The 20,874-nt window shown below is 36.4% G+C and overlaps 1 protein-coding gene across 2 annotated transcripts; it reads left to right on the top strand.

Annotated features, from left to right (window-relative positions):
* Nucleotides 1-13,627: 13,627 nt before the first annotated feature.
* On the top strand, nucleotides 13,628-19,778 carry LOC132274846 (leucine--tRNA ligase, cytoplasmic-like). Of its 2 annotated transcripts, none has more exons than XM_059776189.1 (3): nucleotides 13,628-13,955; nucleotides 14,560-17,855; nucleotides 19,241-19,778. In XM_059776189.1, exon 2 carries the CDS (start codon nucleotides 14,585-14,587, stop codon nucleotides 17,846-17,848), a length of 3,264 nt encoding a protein of 1,087 aa, XP_059632172.1. In that variant the 5' UTR covers nucleotides 13,628-13,955; nucleotides 14,560-14,584; the 3' UTR covers nucleotides 17,849-17,855; nucleotides 19,241-19,778. The 2 variants fall into 2 exon arrangements, with proteins under 2 accessions (XP_059632172.1, XP_059632171.1); XM_059776188.1 differs by having other exon boundaries at nucleotides 13,629-13,955; nucleotides 19,250-19,778.
* The last annotated feature ends 1,096 nt before the right edge of the window (nucleotides 19,779-20,874 follow it).

Here is a 20,874-nt window from a genome sequence, read left to right as displayed (position 1 = left end):
CATCCACCGCATATACGCACCCTAACCAACGAGTTTGAGACTCAAGCTCAGCTCGTGGTACCATAAACATATATATAAAATCCATCCAAATCTAAGGTATGTAGTTCAACTACTTGTTAAACTGATATACAATAAACTAACCAGTTAGTCACTCAACTTAATCAGTTGATATAACTTAACTACAATCCATTAATCCAGGAAGTCATCCAACTTGGTTACAGCTGATCTGACTTAGTTACAATTAGGATTCGATATCTTTCAATCCATTCTATCAATCCATTAGGTTAGGTTTAGGCGTTTTGAGTTAAACCGTCTCTAATATGTCACCGTCCCATACCGGTGCATACAATCCTCCATATCCTTGTAAATTACATCATATATAACATTTTAGTAATTTACAATCCAAAACTAATAACCAAATAATTGCAGAAAGAAGTTTAACAATCTAGCAATTAAAATCCAGTATTAATCCATGTAACTGCATTGAATAATATAATATTCTAACAATTAACATCTAAAAACATGCATAGTTTAAATTTGATATAACAATGACCCTATCATGTTTTTTTTTTTAAAATCAGTTCTATAATAATATTATAGTCCAATAAATCGCTAAATTAATTTAAGCGATTTAGTTCCTTCTATCCGGTAACAGCGTACTAAGTTGTATACCTATTTTCTGTTTTACCCTTTAGCACCGGGACACACACTAAGCCACAAGTCCAAAATATTAAATAAAAGACTTCATCATACATCTAAAATTTAATTTAGATTCATATTATAGCCCCTTAAATTGTCAAATCAAAATTAGACAATAAATTTCCTTTCAGCCGTTAATCGTACGCAAAGTTGATAAATAACGCGCTGTTAATTCCACTAATACCAAGAGGGTACTTGATGCAATTCAAGACCTTTATTACATCATAAATTATTTATTTAAAAGTCCATTAAATTCTTAAAACTGTTCAAGAACCACAAGTGCCCAAACAGCAGCCAAAAAACATTGTACGCATTAAAAAATGAAAGAGCCTGCTCTAGAAAAATAGAGCAGGCTCTAAATCAGCATAGAGCCGGCTCTACCACCACCTTGGAGCCGGCTCTAAACAGGTGGGAGCCGGGGCTTGGCATTCCAGAGCCGGCTCTCTCTCCCCCTGCGAGCCTCCCCTCCGTTTCAGCTTCGTTCTGACCTCTGTTCCAACTCCGGCCAGTTGCAATCTTTCTGTTGGGTTTTAAAACTAATTTAAGAGTCATATTTAAGCCTAATAGCATCCCCAAGATTTTATTACAATAATTTGAAACCAATTACAGAGATTAACCGAAGCCATTAAATTGGTATGCTTGAAGAACAACACTGAAAATTAATTTAAGAAAATTTCAGTTCTCTTCCAAACCCTCTGTTCCCCTTTACCACTAAACCTAAAGATCCTATATCAATCCCAATAACATCCCCATGGTTCATTTAAAAAGATTAAAAGCAATTCCAAAGACTAAAGTTATAACAGAGCAACATGCTTAAAGAACAGAAAACTGAAACGAGACATGCATGAACTGTAACAGATTGATTTTTCAACATAATAGATCATTCACATGACATATATTAAACATATATCTTCCAGTTATTGATTGGTTAAACCCTAGAGATTATCTAGGTGCACAGAACACGAGCTAAAGAGAAGGAGAAAGAGAAGAACTTGCCTATAGTTTTAGACTCAAAACTTGTCGCCGTCGTCCTAACTTCCGGCAACCACAGACTACTTTCCAGCCTCCTCTAACTCCGCCTCTAAACCTTACTCAACCTCCTTGATCTTCTCTGTAAAATTCCCCTCAAGCCTTGCTCTGTTTCTCTCACAACTGCTCACTATTTCTCCCTCTGTATCTTGGGTACGTGACAATGCTTTTGTATTCTAGAACCCTAAATCCATACACTGTTCTATTTATATATAGAGACGTAAAATAACCCTATTGCCTGTACATATAGAGACAGAGCCCTAATTATAATCCTCGTTGGCCCATAACAAAACCTACGTCGTAAAACAGTGTCGGCTACATACGAACTCCATTATACAATTAACACTATAACCTAATGCAATAAATAAAACCTTAAACTTAATCTCATTAAAATAACCCACGAAATTGAAATAATTAAACAAAAATAATTAACTAAAACAACCAACCAAACTAACACAAAACAAATAACAAATAATTAAACAACCAATCAAAATACAACAATTAAAATCATTAAATAAAACAAACAAAACAAAACAATTAACAAATAATTTAAATTCTAATTAACACAATTAAACAAATAATTAAATAAAATGCAACCAATAATAAAATAAATTCTAGGAATATCCTTTAAAAATTAAGGGTATTACAAGCTTCTTTGACTTAGCATAAATATAAGTAGGATTTATTTATAATTCATTTCCTTATTCCAATAGGGTAGATCTTAGTGTTTCTGAGCTAAGCCTTCCTAGTATGTCACCGTCCCATACCGGTGCATACAATCCTCCATATCCGTGTAAATTACAGCAAACACGTAATATTTTAGTAATTTACAGTCCAAAACCATTCCAAATAATTGCAGAAGAGTATTTAGTGTTTCAACAATTTAAATCCAAAACCATGTAAATTACAACATATAAATAAAAGTTTTGCAATTTACAGTCCAAACCATTCCAAATAATTGCAGAACAATGTTTAACATTCCAGCAATTTAAATCCAACCAATAATCCATCTAAATGCAGAAAAAGATTTAATACTTCAACAATTAGCATCCAAAGTATGCATAGATCAAAACTAATAAGTAAATGACCTTATTATGCATTTAAAATTAAGTTTTATAAACATACTCAACCCCATTAAATTGCTAAAATTTAGTTAAGCAATTAATCCGTCTTCCCTCCGTTAACAGCATAAGAAGTTCATTAATTATATACTGTTTGTCCCCTTGACCTAAAGATCACTTAAATTAATTTAAGGTCTTAATAACACCCCAAATCACCCATTAAATCCCTCTGTGCAGTCCCATTAATTACCTAGAACAGTTCCACCTTCAAACAGTCTCAACAGTGCATCAAAACGTAACTGGAAAACAAAATTTGAGAGAGAGCCTGCTCCAAAAATTTTGGAGCAGGCTCTTTGTGCATGGGAGCCGGCTCTAGGGACCTTAAAGCCAGCCTTAAGAGTGTGGGAGCCGGCTCCCACTTCCATGGAGCCGGCTCTCACCTCCTCTGAGAGTCCCCTACTCAACTGCACTCCGTTTCTGACCCCTGCTTCAACTCCGGCCGGTTGCAACTTTTTTGTTGGATTTTAAAACTAATCTTAAGGGTCCTAAGAGTATCCAGTAACATTTAATCCATTAGTTACACTAGTTAGCATCATTAAAAAATCTTAGAACACCTACCGATTAAACATGTTTAAAGACTAACACTAAAATTCAATAAGCACGAACTGAAACAGAATAAATTGCAACACATATTTAAACAGGATAACACTGACCCCATGAGTTTTATATATAATCCCAGTAGCATTCTGATATTTTGTATTCAATGGTTGCAAACAATTCCAGTATTTATAACCGTACTGATTTAGCATACTTAAAGAACAAAATTTAAACACAGACATGTGCGAATTATTACAAAGTTAATTTCACCACACACAGATCATGAATATAGCATACAATGAACATATATGGTTTCAATTAATGATTAATTAAACCCTAGAGACTATCTAGGTGCACAGAACACAGGGCAAAGGGAGAGAGACAGAATAGAACTTGCCTCTGTGGTTTTTGAAAAAAAACCTTGTCGCCGTCTTCCTAGGTTTTCCGATGACGTCCAATTCACTGTCAATCTCCTATTGTGCAACCTTCCCTCCTCCTAGGCCCGTCCTTTAATCCGCAGCCAAAACCCTAACAACAAATCCCTCTGTTTTCCTTACAGTTTTCTCTCTCTGTTTTCACGTCCCTCTATATGCTCACTGTTAGTGAATAGGGTTGGTGCTTTTAACCCTAAGCAGACTTATAACAGTATATATAGGCATATATACCCTACGTCTATTTGCATTAGAGATGGACACCCAGTTAAACCCTAATCAGCCCAATAACGTGGTCCATCAAACTAAAACCCTAATTTAACATTAAAATGAAATACACTAATAATTTAACCTAACAAAACATTTAAAAATTTAAAACTAATTTAATTAAATAGAAGAAAAAAAAAACCAATTAACCAATTAATGCAAATAATTAGACAAAAACAAAATAATCAATTACATAACCAATCCAAGTAAAGAAAACAATTAACCAATTAAACACAAAACAGAAACCACATAACACATATAGTCACGTAAGCACCTAAAATGCACAAAAAAAAAAAAAAAAAAAATGTAAATTCCAATTATATCCTTTACAAAATTAGGGGTATTACATTCTTCCCCTCTAACAAACGGAATTCCGTTCTCAGAATTCACGAAATTTTGAATTATTTTCATTAAAATTCATTGACATTCCATTGTGGACGCTGACTCTGTGTAGGAGCGCCACGGAATTCCACAACCTCCAAGAAAATTTATGGGTCCAATATGAAGGAAACATAAAAATTATTCAACACATAAGTTGTATGTAGCAACTACTCATCCTTGCCCAATGTTTTTATACAGGGTAAAGATCCATAGTCCACCAAGTTTTATAGCATAGATATGTAAAACTTCTATGCATCCCATCCCAACATTTTAAAAACACTAATCGATAGGCTATTGCCTAAATAGAGAACCACCATCCATGAAAAGTCAATTTAAGACATAATAACTGACCTTCCTCAAAAACGCACTTTGCTTCCAATACGGAAGACATTCCCAATTAACTGTTTCCTGATTGAGAACTCTAGTGTATGAGTGTACTGATTTACAAAATCGTACCACTACTACCAAACCACACGCAATCCATTACAAAGGAGAATATTTCTCCCCAATGAATCCTTTAAGGAAGCCAAGGTCTTATTGTACAACCTTTGTTGCCATTCCAAACCAACAGGTAATAGGTCTGCTCTATTAATATAAAAACCCCATACATGGTCATACGAATCTTCTTGTGTCCATAATATAAGAAGTGAAATAAGCACTTCCATCTTTTCATAAAAACCTAGGATATCTATCCTAAGTATTTCCTCCATGATCAAATGTACACTTTCGATCCAAACCCCCATTGAGAGATATGAAGTACAGTTATACTTCTTTTAGCAGTGCAATGTAGAACTAATGCGAAGTCCAATAGTGAACATTACAAGAATTAGGTTGAGCAGCAAACTTGCTTAATTCACCACTTTTCATCCGTGTGGAATTAAAATTCCAATACATGTCAATTATCGCAACCAACCGTCCACTTCTGACTAGTCCGACTCATTTTTTTTCTAACAGGTGTTACTCGTATAGACAGTTATATACATGTCTCTTTCCAAACCTGTTTGCTAGAACTGGCATTTGATGTCTCGATGTTCCGTATAACCGTCCGAGTGCATCAAATTTTTTTTCTACAAATGTTATATCTCAGTCACTCTGACAGTATTCACAGATGCAACAAATCCTCCTCTAGTACCTTATACTCTTTCTGAGTAAGGTAACACTGCCTCTAGGTCAGCTCTGATATTTGAGGTTGACCCCCATTTTTGATGTATCTAAGTCGTCACGTAATCCACTCTATCCATATGAACTGATGTCCTACAAGTCCAAAATAAACTAAAAATGGAGTTGATTTCATTAGAAATCAACCGGTATCCCATCCAGAATCCTGATCATTTGGTATAATCAGCAATCCCTCAACTAAATCCATGAAAATGCTCTATCATTTCCACTTTTGTATAGAAAAGGACTGCAAAGATTTAACGATCTCTGCTAGTTCATTGCAAACATCTAATAAATATTGGACTGGAAGACAAAGTCATTTTGTCCCTCCTCCTGATCCTCAAAAAGTCTACTCCATATCGTGAAACATCATGCTTCCACCAGAATGAATAATGAATTAAGTGTTGTGAATTTCAGTCCTTACATCCTCATTTCAATCTGTCTACCAAAAGTACCATTAGTCTAGTATCACCAGCTTCCGTCTGCACCCATTACTTAATTTGGAGCATCGTCAAAAGCTAACCCTGCAACTGAATCGTTGCAGTACCAATTAATGATAAACTTACCGATCATAAAATCAATCCGAAAATTCCAGTCATCGAAAATCAACTCACTATGACTTTTCACACACACCGTGCACCGCTTCTTTATATAGGTGTTTGGTTTCACCTTCCTGTTCTTGACACATCTTACTTCTCTAATATAAATAAGTGTCAATTAACTCCTTGTTTCGCTTCAAACCAATATGAAAAATTTCCATCCTCCATAGAGTCATTAATGTCGTAACAACAGCTAATTATTGCAAATTAGGACCCAAAAAAAAAAAAAAATTCACATTTTATACAGTGTAGAAACTTTTGGTTCCCTCTCCAAGTGTAACACCAGCAACCCCTTGAAATGACTCCCTCATCAGTAGTGTCTTGGTTACGAATAGACTGATGAATATTTAATCAGTCATTCACCCCCCATCCTCTCTCGGCATCATTTTCAATAAATACCTAAACCAGCACGAAATCCTTCTTCCGTCTTGGTGGTCACTTTAGAAATTTCCCTGAAGATATTCTGCACCTCCGACACCTTTCACCAACCATGGTAGCATTTCAACGGTTTTTATCTACCACAACCCCATGAATACAATCATAATGATATCCACCAATCCTAGGGTGTTGTAACAACAAATCCTTATATAGTGTAAAGCATATTAAACCCATCGTTTTTAGGTTAGTTGACGCGTACTGATAGGTTAATTATCCGATCCCAAGTAACATACCATAATGATATATGTTCAGGTCCAATAGATTGGCTAGACTCATGTATATCTACCAAATCCCATGACCACACGCTCACAAATCCTAGTGCACATAACGCTATTACTCCGTGTTAGTAAAACAATAGTTAGCTGATCACATATGTGTGCCCCCAACGAAACCATTCTCCCAATCCAAACTAATTAACAAAAAAAACAAATGAAACACATAAGATACATACAATAACAAAAATGAAACACATAAAACGCATACCATAAACAAAAATATAATCTTCCTCTGAACATTGTTCCTTCTAGAAAAGTAAGTCTCCTTTGGACTCAACCTTTCTAGATTGGTTCACCCTTTCTTTTTATAGTTTCGTAGGTAACCATCCAACCTCGAAACCCATCCATTAAACATAGCTTAATAACATCAATTGTTTGCCTAAACAGAAACCAACGAGCTTAACTCTCCTCCTCCTTATATGCGGAATGCAACCCATCTAACGTGGCTTTAATAAGCAACTTAGAACGTTACAATTTAACCCCCATACTCTCCGGAATGTGATATAAAATCACGTCTTTATTCTGGTAAGAACTCAATCCGATTCCCAAACTCCTAAAGAGTACTTCTCAAATAACTCCTGGAAAGATGATACGAAACTTAAACTATATGTAGATTGGTTCACACCAACTCCATTAGTACCATTCATTATACTGCTGGTGAATGAGAGCACACTTGTGCCATCCTTCATCCTCAAATTTCTATATCCCCTTTTATTGGATATGTGGAAATCTCCTCCCTTAGGATCCTCTTCGGACACCTATTCTTCGTTTATCTTCTTTTTAAGAACAACCGAAATTGTGTTGGCTTCGCCATAAGGTGACCTAATACCTACACCTTAATCCTTCTGTGGCTTATACTTTCGAAGTAACGCCAACTCCGGAACTAAACCTTCAATCCCCAAGTTCTGTTTCTGGCAAAGCACTCGAAAACATACTCTTTTACTCTGTTAGGTCCGTATTGCTTTCGCCGTGGATCACATCCTCCTCTTTGTGTCAACCATTCCATAACTATGGAATATAATTGTCATCCATTCCTCCTAACGAACCGTAAAGAGAGTATAACGAATCCTAACATGGCTCTAAGTTTTTAAGAGACGCAACGCAGAAGTCTTATAACGAAAACACTCCTAAGGACACTAGAACCTGGAGTGCTCTGATACCAACTGTGATACCCCGGGATTTCCGGATGCAGGTTGGGCAGGCCCACGCCCGATAACCCGAGGATATCAAATCAATTAGCAATTTAACGAACACAGAATACAATATAGAAAACAGGATTGAATAAAATTTTGTTGAAAAGAACTAAAATGAAAATCCTTTAATGGAAAAACCTCCGAATAAACTTTATATACAAGAACTAGTTTGAATACACCAACTTCCCTTTACTTCTAATATAACTCGGGAATTCATCTCGTGGACCCCTACTAAAAATTCCAATACTGAACATGAACAACTACAAAGAAATCCAATGCCCATAATGAGAAGAAAATACTCCTATGTCGTCGGTGGAGTGAATAACTGTATCTGATCAGCACGATCAAGTTCTAAGCCTGGAACTGACGAACACCTGTAAAAATAAGAGTGGGTCAGGCTCACATGTAAGTTCTATCCTAACTGCAATCCATACAGTGACCCGATACGCAGATACACCCTAGATATCTCAGCAATAGCTATCTAGTCCATACATATATAAATATCCACACTAAGGTACATTCACTAAACTATGTAGGGGGTCTCAACCTGAATAGAAGGCAACATGCAAAAACGCACCCGAAGGTGGGCATGAGTACCTAGACCTAACAGGGTACACCTCAACCTACTATAACCAGCTACGCATCCACTGCATATACGCACCCTAACCAACGAGTCTGAGACTCAAGCTCATCCCATGGTACCATAATCATATATTTAAAATTTGTTCCTATCCATCCATAAGAAATCCAGTTGGCCATTCAGCTTGTGCAGCTTCTTTGACTCAACATAGACAACAAGTAATTCAGCTAGTCATTCAGCTTGTGCAGCTTCTTTGACTTAGCATAAATATAAGTAAGATTTATTTATAATTCATTCCCTTATTCCAATAGGGTAGATCTTAGTGTTTCTGAGCTAAGCCATCCTAGTATGTCACCGTCCCATACCGGTGCATACAATCCTCCATATCCGTGTAAATTACAACAAACACGTAATATTTTAGTAATTTACAGTCCAAAACCATTCCAAATAATTGCAGAAGAGTATTTAGTGTTTCAGCAATTTAAATCCAAAACCATGTAAATTACAACATATAAATAAAAGTTTAGCAATTTACAGTCCAAACCATTCCAAATAATTGCAGAACAGTGTTTAACATTCCAGCAATTTAAATCCAACCAATAATCCATCTAATTGCAGAAAAAGATTTAATACTTCAACAATTAGCATCCAGAGTATGCATAGATCAAAACTAATAAGTAAATGACCTTTTTATGCATTTAAAATTAAGTTTTATAAACATACTCAACCCCATTAAATTGCTAAAATTTAGTTAAGCAATTAATCCGTCTTCCCTCCGTTAACAGCATAAGAAGTTCATTAATTATATACTGTTTGTCCCCTTGACCTAAAGATCACTTAAATTAATTTAAGGTCTTAATAACACCCCAAATCACCCATTAAATCCCTCTGTGAAGTCCCATTAATTACCTAGAACAATTCCACCTTCAAACAGTCTCAACAGTGCATCAAAACGTAACTGGAAAACAAAATTTGAGAGAGAGTCTGCTCCAAAAATTTTGGAGCAGGCTCTTTGTGCATGGGAGCAGGCTCTAGGGACCTTAGAGCCAGCCTTAAGAGTGTGGGAGATGGCTCCCACTTCCATAGAGCCGGCTCTCACCTCCTCTGAGAGTCCTCTACTCAACTGCACTCCATTTCTGACCCCTGCTTCAACTTCGGCCAGTTGCAACTTTTCTGTTGGGTTTTAAAACTAATCTTAAGGGTCATAAGAGTATCCAGTAACATTTAATCCATTAGTTACACTAGTTAGCATCATTGAAAAATCTTAGAACACCTACTGATTAAACATGTTTAAAGATTAACACTGAAATTCAATAAGCATGAACTGAAACAGAATAAATTGCAACACATATTTAAACAGGATAACACTGACCCCATGAGTTTTATATATAATCCCAGTAGCATTCTGATATTTTGTATTCAATGGTTGCAAACAATTCCAGTATTTACAACTGTACTGATTTAGCATACTTAAAGAACAAAATTTAAACACAGACATGTGCGAATTATTACAAAGTTAATTTCACCACACACAGATCATAAATATAGCATACAATGAACATATATGGTTTCAATTAATGATTAATTAAACCCTAGAGACTATCTAGGTGCACAGAACACAGGGCAAATAGAGAGAGACAGAATAGAACTTGCCTCTGTGGTTTTTGAAAAAAAACCTTGTCGCCGTTTTTCTAGGTTTTCCGACGACGTCCAATTCACTGTCAATCTCCTATTGTGCAACCTTCCCTCCTCCTAGGCCTGTCCTTTAATCCGCAGCCGAAACCCTAACAACAAATCCCTCTGTTTTCCTTATAGTTTTCTCTCTCTGTTTTCACGTCCCTCTATATGCTCACTGTTCGTGAATAGGGTTGGTGCTTTTAACCCTAAACAGACTTATAACAGTATATATAGGCATATATACCCTACGTGTATTTGCATTAGAGATGGACACCCAACTAAACCCTAATCAGCCCAATAACGCGGTCCATCAAACTAAAACCCTAATTTAACATTAAAATGAAATACACTAATAATTTAACCTAACAAAACATTTAAAAATTTAAAACTAATTTAATTAAATAAAAGAAAATTAAAAAAAAAAACCAATTAACCAATTGATGCAAATAATTAGACAAAAACAAAATAATCAATTACACAACCAATCCAAGTAAAGAAAACAATTAACCAATTAAATACAATACAGAAACCACATAACACATATAGTCACGTAAACACCTAAAATGCACAAAAAAAAAAAAAAAAAAATGTAAATTCCAATTATATCCTTTACAAAATTAGGGGTATTACAGCGGCGAGCTCGTAGGGGCTCGGTAGTGAACTGTGGACGGCTGTGTGCTTGGAACACGGATGGCGGTGTGCTCGGCTATGGATGGTTTGGCTATGGAAATGGCGGCATGGGCAGGTGAGCTTGGAACGGACGATGGAATGGACTGACGAGTAAGGCGGGCTGAACGGCGGGCAAGGCGATGGGCTAGCGTAACGGTGCAGAGAAGTGTGACATGGCTGGCGGATCTGGCAGGTGGTGCAAAGGCGTGGCACAGGTGGGCAACGAGAAACTTGTCTCGGTAGTGAGTTCGGCGAGGATGATGGTGCTGTTGTCAAACCCATTGTTGCTCGATATCGTAATACTCCTCATGCTTGTTGAGAAGTGTAGCTGTATTGTCTCCTCTGTAGCCTCCTCTTCTTAAAACCCTAGAACCATGAAATCCCCAATCCTTTTCTTCCCCCACCCCACCAATTCTCAACATCAGATCCATCGGTACAATCACACAAAAGTGATGACGACAACTCAGATTTAGTTGAATTACTTGTTTCGTGCCTTCTTGGAGGCCAATGCATTTGAATAATTTACAATAAATTACAGTTTTGTGTGTGCGTGTTTGTTTGTGATTTCAATTGCAGATGAGAGTGAATGAATCAGAGTATGTTGTTTGTAAATTTGTAATCGTTTTCTCTCTCTCTGGATTGGAATAGAGAATGTAGAGAGAAAAAATGTTGTGGCGACAACGATGGCATGGCGGTGGCTAAGGGGTTGAGGTCGGAGGAGGAGTACGGTGTTGAAAACTCGAAACTACGTCGTTTATTTTAAGGGTATAATTGTCTTTTAGAATTTTCGGCACTGGCCATTAACCTGGTGGATTTAATTGCAACAAAATTAAAGTACAAGGGGATTTTTGTAATTTAGAGGGGTAACTTGCAAAACCCCATAGTTCAGGGGGTTTTATGCACTTTTCTCTAGATATTATATAGATATGCAATTATGCTGAATGTGTAGTACGTATACATCACTATACTTAAAACTTACATGGATTTTTTTTTTAAATTAATGTATAGTTGACTGACAGTAGTAAATAATTTATTAACACAACACTCGATTAATAAGGATTATGTGTTAGCAGTAACACAACAATTAGTTGATAAAGATCATCCCTAAACATTAATAAAACACTCTCTTCATCATTTATGCGTACGCGTGTGTATCAGCAGTCAAAAAAAAAAAAAAAAAACAAAAAGAAGAAGAAGAAGGATTTATCGTTTTCTCTTCAAGCATTACTTTTTGCTTATATACATTCCACTTCATAATGAACTTTAATTTATTATTTTTTTTTAATAAAATCCCTAAAATTATATAATATACGTTAAAAAAAACATAAATACATACCTTTAATCTTTTTAAGATTTATTTTTTTCTCTTCAAATAAACATATACGTTTATATGTATTTACCCCTTTGATTTTATGAACCAATAGAGACTTCTTAATTCTTTATTTTCTCTTCAATTTTACAAAGTGGAAAAGAAAATCCTAAGTCAGAGAGAGAAAAAATGAAAACGAATATACCACTGTAGAAAAATCAAAGATGGATAGTCAAAATCTCTTCAGCTACTCTCCATATTTATTTATTGTTAATATCTTTAACTTACAAAGAAAGATTATGTCGCAATTTTGTACTAGAAGTAGAAAAATCCTAAGTCAGAGAGAGAGAAAAATACCACTGTAGAAAAATCAAGATGGATCGTCAAAATCTCTTAAGCTACTCTCCATATTTATTTATTTTTAATATCTTTAACTTACAAAGAAATATTATGTGGCAATTTTGTACTTGGCCAATTTGATTAGATATATAGCCAGTTTGGGATTGCTGTTAGAATGTTAAAAGTGCTTTTAATAGTAGAGTTGTTATAAAAGTGCTGTCAGTCAAACGCAGTTAAGCGTTTGATGATACATTATATAAAACACTTTTCATACTTAAGCACTTTTAAAATTATTTGGTAATAAAATTGCTTAAAACACTTTTATTACTAATTTTACTACATTGCCCTTACATTAAACAGATAATAATTTCCTAATATTAAATATTGTAAAATTCCATAGAGTTGAATGATTTATAAAGATGAACTTGTATTTTTTATTTTTATTTTTTAAATATCACATATTTTGTTTATTACCAAGTCCCACGCATTATTTATTACAGAGTCCAAAATAAACTAGGATCACATATTTTGTTTACATATTTTTTAAATATCACATATTTTGTTTATTATGCTCCAAAATAAACTTGAATCTTTGTTTGTTATAGAGTCCCACGCATTAGTTACTATTTGTTTGTAGAAGCCTAAAAGGGATAAAATTGTATTAATAAAAATATAAAGGGATCAAATTGTCTATAACAAAATTAGTTACCTAAAAACAAGTACCTCTGCCGTAATGCAATTTTAAAAGCTATGACTCTTAACTTTAAATAAACGCGCTTTTTAACCCTAATCTCTGCATTCACCAAACATTTTACACTGCAATTTTTTAAAATATTTTACACTCCAATTTTTTAAAATAAAAGTGCTTTCCATCAATAAGCACTCCCAAACACCCACCCACATAATATCACTGCTCCTTCTCTCTCTCTCTCTATATATATAACGTATCCAAACCAAAACCCTAAAACCATTTTATCAACAAGCCGCACTGTCCGTCTGCACTGCAACCAGAGAGGGCATCTCCCTCATAGGATGTCTAGTTTCACTCTCTTTCACAAAGATTGATTTTGGGTATCTATGTATGTATATATTCATGTTCATATACATATATAGAGAGTAAGATATTGAACAACCAAAGGTGGATTCATTGTGGCGTCGTCGCTAACGAAGAGACGAGTACTACAGCAGTTTGAGATTATTCCGAGAGACATCCTCCTTTTCAGATCACAACACCCCAACTATCGTCATCTGAGGTAACAACAACCATTCATTCATTGATTAATAATTGTTATTGTTGGTTTTTTTCAATCTTGTTTGTAACATTCAATTCATATGTTACCATCAATTCTTTATTTTTTTATATTCTATTTTTGTTCGATTATTTCTATATGGTTAATCCATCCTCTAATTGTCTGAGTCGGTTTCCTCTTTGCGGTGTTAATTAATATAATTAGATCTGAGCAGACAGACCTGAATGAATATAAAGCACAAATTTTTTTCCTTTTAATTATTTTGCCGTCGTTAGATTTTATTCATGTGCTGTGTGATATTATTTATTTGGTGTCTGATAAAGGGCAATTGAAAACGAGAAATTAAATTTTGGGTTTTCTTCAGGTAGTTATATCTTGTAAGTGTTATTTTTCTACTTAGCCTTCTAATATCAAATTATCAATCAAAACAACTAAAAGCCTAGGTGGGCTTTACACTTTTCTATTTATCTTCTATTTAGTTTTCTTAACATGTAGTTTCTTTTCTGTTCTCTGAATAATTCTCTGCATGTATGTTGTTCAGTCTGAGACGTATATATATATTTATATGTGTGTGTCCCACCTTAATCCTTCTCCTATCTTCCTGCAGATTGTGTCAATTTGCTACCGAGGATATGGCATTAAGCACCGAGAGTGGGAAGAGCTTTGCTAGGAGAGATCTACTTTTGGACATCGAGGCCCGGGTTAAAAAATGGTGGGAAGAGAGAGATGTCTTCAGGGCTGAATCTCGAGAAGCACCTCCTAAACCGGGAGAGAAGTTCTTTGGAAACTTCCCTTTTCCTTACATGAATGGTTACCTTCACCTTGGCCATGCATTCTCACTATCCAAACTTGAATTTGGTGCAGCTTATCACAGATTAAGGGGTGCCAATGTGCTTTTGCCTTTTGGTTTCCACTGTACCGGAATGCCCATCAAGGCCTCAGCTGATAAACTTAAAAGAGAAAGCCAAAAGTTTGGCAATCCACCCATTTTTCCTTCCATGGAAGAGCTGCAAATTAATGATTCGGTACCAGAATCAGTTGAAGCAGGTGGAGGAAGCCAGGTAATACCTGGAAATTTTAAAGGGAAAAAGTCTAAAGCTGTATCAAAATCTGGTGGCGATAAGTACCAGTGGGAGATTATGCGGAGTTATGGCCTCTCCGATGATGAGATTGCAAAGTTCCAGGACCCATATTGCTGGCTGACATATTTTCCCCCTTTGGCCGTTGAAGACCTTAAGGCATTTGGCTTAGGCTGTGATTGGAGACGTTCCTTCGTCACTACTGACATGAATCCATTTTTTGACTCATTCGTTAAGTGGCAAATGAGAAAATTGAAAGCAATGGGAAAAATTGTCAAGGACTTGAGGTACACTATATACTCACCCTTAGATGGCCAGCCATGTGCTGATCATGATCGGGCTTCAGGCGAAGGTGTCAACCCTCAAGAGTACACACTGATAAAAATGGAGCTCGTCCCACCTTTTCCCCCAAAGTTTCAAGATCTGGAAGGCAAAAAAGTGTATCTTGCAGCTGCGACTTTACGACCGGAAACGATGTTTGGGCAAACCAATGCGTGGGTGTTGCCTGACGGGAAATATAAAGCATTTGAAATAAATGAAACAGACGTATTTATCTTGACGGAGAGGGCAGCGCTTAATCTTGCATATCAGAAGCTGTCCAGAGTCCCAGAGAAGCCAACTTGTTTGGCTGAGCTGACTGGCCACGATCTCATTGGTTTACCTTTGAAATCTCCTTTAGCATTCAATGAGATTATATACGCTCTACCTATGCTGTCAGTTCTCACTGATAAGGGTACTGGGATTGTGACTAGTGTTCCCAGTGATTCCCCTGATGATTTCATGGCCCTTCATGATTTGAAATCAAAACCAGCTTTCAGGGCCAAGTTTGGTATAAAGGATGAGTGGGTCTTGCCGTTTGAGATCATACCAATCATCAACACTCCAGAGTATGGAGATAAGGCAGCTGAGAAAATTTGCACAGAAATGAAGATTAAGAGCCAGAATGAAAGAGAGAAGCTTGAGGAAGCTAAGAAAATAGTCTACAAGGGAGGGTTCTATGAGGGAGTTATGCTTGTTGGAGAATATGCAGGAATGAAAGTCCAGGAAGCCAAGAATTTAATCAAGACCAAGCTTCTTGATCTTGGTCAAGCTGTTATATATAGTGAGCCTGAGAAGAAGGTCATGTCGAGATCAGGAGATGAATGTGTGGTGGCTCTGACTGATCAGTGGTACATCACTTATGGGGAACCAAGTTGGAAGAAGGATGCAGAGGAGTGCTTGGCCAGCATGAATCTGTACTGTGATGAGACACGGCATGGATTTGAGCACACACTCGGCTGGTTAAATCAGTGGGCTTGTTCTCGTAATTTTGGACTTGGGACCCGCATTCCTTGGGACGAGCAGTTCCTTGTGGAGTCTTTATCTGATTCAACTCTTTACATGGCATATTATACTGTCTCTCATCTGTTGCAGAGAGGTGATATGTATGGCTCTGATACTTCTTCGGTAAAACCAGAGCAACTTACAGACGAGGTTTGGGACTTCTTGTTCTGTGGTGGACCATACCCCAATTCATCGGATATATCTTCTTCCCTTCTTAATAAGATGAAGCAGGAGTTTGAATATTGGTATCCATTTGACCTCCGAACTTCCGGGAAGGATCTTATTCAGAATCATCTCACTTTCTGCATTTATAACCATACTGCACTTCTACCCAAGCGCCACTGGCCTAGAGGGTTCAGATGCAATGGGCACACTATGCTGAATTCCGAGAAGATGTCCAAGTCCACGGGGAATTTCAGGACAGTACGCCAAGCTATTGAGGAGTTCTCTGCTGATGCCACAAGGTTCTCCCTTGCTGATGCAGGGGATGGAATGGATGATGCAAACTTTGTATTTGATACGGCTAATGCTGCAATCTTACGTCTTACAAAAGAGATATCATGGATGCAGGAGGTTCTTGCTGCTGAGTCATCTTTAAGAAATGGTCCTCCTTCTACCTATGCAGACCGTGTATTTGCTAATGAGATGGATATTGCAGTTAAAATGACGGATAAGAACTACAATGAGTTCATGTTTCGGGAAGCTCTCAAAACTGGGTTCTATGATCTTCAGGCCGCTCGGGATGAGTATAGGTTTTCTTGTGGCTCAGGGGGCATGAATCGTCAACTACTGTGGCGGTTTATGGATGTTCAGACAAGGCTTATAACTCCAATTTGCCCTCATTATGCTGAATATGTTTGGAGGGAGCTTTTGAAGAAGGATGGGTTTGTCATCAAAGCAGGCTGGCCTGAAGCTGATTTACCTGATCTTACTCTTAAAAGAGCGAACAAATATGTGCAAGACTCGATTGTCTCGATGAGAAAGTTGCTTCAGAAACAAGTTTCTGGTTCAAAGAAAGGTAACGTAAATGCATCAAGTAATCAAAACAAACCAACGATTGGCCTAATATTTGTGAGTGAGCAATATGATGGATGGAAAAAAGAATGCTTGAACATACTCCTTAGTAAGTTTGACCCCACAACTTCTAGTTTCGCACCGGACAAGGAGATCCTTGAAGGGTTGCAGCAAAGTGCAATCGGGCAGGAAGGCAATTTCAAGCAGGTCCAAAAGCTTTGTATGCCTTTCTTGAGGTTTAAGAAGGACGAGGTTCTTGCTGTTGGAGTTCAGGCATTGGATCTGAAGCTACCCTTTGGCGAGATTGCCGTCCTCCAGGAAAATTTGGAGTTGATCAAGCGGCAGCTAGGTCTTGAACGGATCGAAATTTTGTCTGCAACAGATCCTGAAGCAGTTCATAGAGCTGGGCCCCATGTGTCACTGCTAAGGCAAAATCCACCATCCCCAGGAAATCCTACTGCCATCTTCTTGAGTGAATAGAACTTAAGTGAGTAATTTACTGCCATATTTATGTTTGTACTATTTTTTATTCTCAGTTGGAAGTTGAATGAGTTGCTAATGTCTGTTATGTTATACCTTCACTTAAACAAAGTATCCAAAACATAAGCTGTTATCATCTATATTTGCTGTATTTTTGTTGAAATTTTAAATTAAAAGTCTTGTGTGCATATCGAAGGAATTCAACTTGTGAGACTTTACTATTTCCAATTTCAGTTCTGTTTAATGGGTTACATTCGAGGATTGACCCAAATCCTGTGATTACGGTTTTTTTTTCTGAGACATATTTCTTTAGGGTGGTGGATTGCTGCTATGGTAATTTGTCTCCAGATACTTTCCATCAGGCTTGTCACTTCAATCTGATATTTCTCTCGAAGATTGAAATCTTGAGGTTCATATATTAATTTCCAGACATACATCCTGCAATAATTGACAGTTTGGTGTCTGTCCACTGGACTGATATCATTTTACAACGAGTCTTCTATATGCTTTAAAAACTGCTCTCTCCTCTCTATTTTCCATGTGCTGCTCATTCCGGGCTTCCAAATTATCACTCTATGCCCTCTACTGATATGGTGTTTGGGCTTCAGGATTTGTGATTCTACCATAGTATTAAGTAACCTTAGAATTCAATAGTGTTTAGTCTGTCTGAGGATTTACAACTCCTCTTTCTGGGGCTTCTCTGAGTAAATAAGCTTGGTTTCCTCAGGGACCTCGAGTTTCAGACTATTCTGCTAATTTTAGACTGAAATGTGCAATTGAAGCAGTGGATTTCTGTACCATGTGGTGCAATAATTGCGTGAAATGTTCTCCTACATCGAGACTAAATGCATGACAAATGGGATATGGACTTAATAGGATGCAATGGATATTCTATTAGAACCATGAAAATCAATAGAAGACAAGTGAACGGTATCACTGTCAGTACTGTCAATGATATAGTTCAGTCACAGGGAGGAGAAATATTGGTTGTGAACAATATGTTATTATGTCATCTGCTAAAATTTACTTTGTGGGACATTTGGATACAACATAGGTTATTAGGAAAAATTTAATCTGTGACCTAAATGTTTACTATACCATGATTTTACTTAGATTGTGATTGTGTAATCACTTCTTAGATCTGCTCTTTATGATCGGATGCACGTTTGCTAACAATTGGGAGATACTACAGTACAGATATAAAGTGAAAATGATGAGTGTTATGATAATCACATCTTTAGAACCCCCGATAATTTCTGAATATTTTGCATGATGCAGAAGTTCTTTCCGTACTTCAGAGAATCTAAAAAACTTTGAGCATCCTCTCTCTGTACTTGTAAATTCTCTATGTTTTCTGCTCTAATCTTTTTGGTTTGTATATTTTGTTTTGAGTTTAAGCAGAGCTCCTGTTTTGCTCCGTCGTGCTGATGAACTTAACTTTGATCGGATTGTTGCATCCCGGATGTATGGAAATGTGACCTGGTGAAGAAATGATGATATCCGGTGAAAGGAACTGTGACCTGGTGAAGAAATGATGATATCCGGTGAAAGGAACATGTCCTTTTAAAGAGAGATGTGACCCTGATTCTGCCTACTTCATTTGCAACTGATGATTAGTTTCTGCATTTTTGATGACGTCTTTTAGATAATAATGTTTTTTTTGTCTTAACACTTCTTGTTTAATGTTCGAGGCAAAATACTGTAGATTGTTATAGGTATAGCATTGCCCTTCATCTTCAACTTAGAGTTCCATACTCTCAATATCGAGAGTAACCCTGCAAATGCCTCTGATTTGCCAACTCGAAGAAGAAGAACCCTTTCTATCTGCAGTTGATTTTGTTAGATGAAGCGTGATATAGTGTCATTTAACTTTGGTGACTTTGCTGTTTGATCCTTGAAAAATCCTCATTATTGCTTTGAATTTCTTCTATTTGTTTGCTTTGTCATGGTGAATTGAAACGACTCTTTCTCTGACTGATAGTAAATTGAACACAACTCTTTCTACAGTCAAAATTGTGTGTCAGACATCAAATCAAGGTCGCTATTTAATGATACCAAATGGTGACCGGCTGACTTATTTAAATTAAGTTTAAGACGTGTGAATGTTTAAATTTAATTGTTTTTGAATTATTTGAAGAAAATTTATATACGGGGCTAATGGAGTTGTGTCCGTAACAAACAGAGGATAGGTTCTGAACGCCCAAAGAGCATCGTGCATCAAAAATCATGCCAAAAGCTACAATTTTTCTTGACAATCTTCTAAAATAATGTTATTTAGAAAGCAAAACACCATCATAAAAATCTCCGGTACAGATATTTGTACTGTGCTTTATATAATACAGTAATTATTTATTTTTTTATTTTCGGATCATCTTTGTTTGTCGGGCTCTCAGTGCACCGCAAATATACCGTTCCTATCTTACGAGCAATTATAGAGAATATTTTTACCCCTACCATGAAATTGCTGTATCTTAACTTAAAAATAGTGAACGTTTACCAACTTATAGTGAGTAGGACAATTGAAAGCCATAATTTCGTTTTCCATTTTCTTTTCTATGTATTATTTGCTCTCAAACACACACACAAACGTGATATATTTGTACGTGTGTTGGGATCTTTTAGCTGCTCTGCTCTCGCGCCAAAAAACCCACGAAAGATTCACTGGGTAAGTCTCTGTTTCTCTGTTTGTTGTCGTAATAATTCATGAGATTGTTGTAAATTGTTCATTTAAAGATTCATGTGACTGAAGTGGAATGCTAATTGTAGCAACTAATCAATTAGGGTTTCACAACGTGTTTAACATTTGATTTCAGGCAATTGATTTATAAATAAATTCATAATCGGACCATCTTTTTAATAGAGCTGCGTTGTTTGGTTAGTTATTTACTGAGCTACATGCATGCCTGTATTTGATTTTTAGTTAATTGGTTTAAATTTTGCTGCTTTCTGTGCTCATCTATTTTGTACAGATTGTGAAATTGAGAATATGAACACAAACGATCTTTTTATTTTTTATTTTTTTTAGG

This window comes from Cornus florida, unplaced genomic scaffold, assembly GCF_030987335.1.
Source record: "Cornus florida cultivar Cherokee Brave unplaced genomic scaffold, ASM3098733v1 CherokeeBrave_3.0.0_Hap2_Chr09, whole genome shotgun sequence".
NCBI classification, from domain to species: domain Eukaryota; kingdom Viridiplantae; phylum Streptophyta; class Magnoliopsida; order Cornales; family Cornaceae; genus Cornus; species Cornus florida.
Note: the sequence above shows the minus strand (reverse complement) of the source record. Positions and strands in the feature narration are given on the sequence as shown.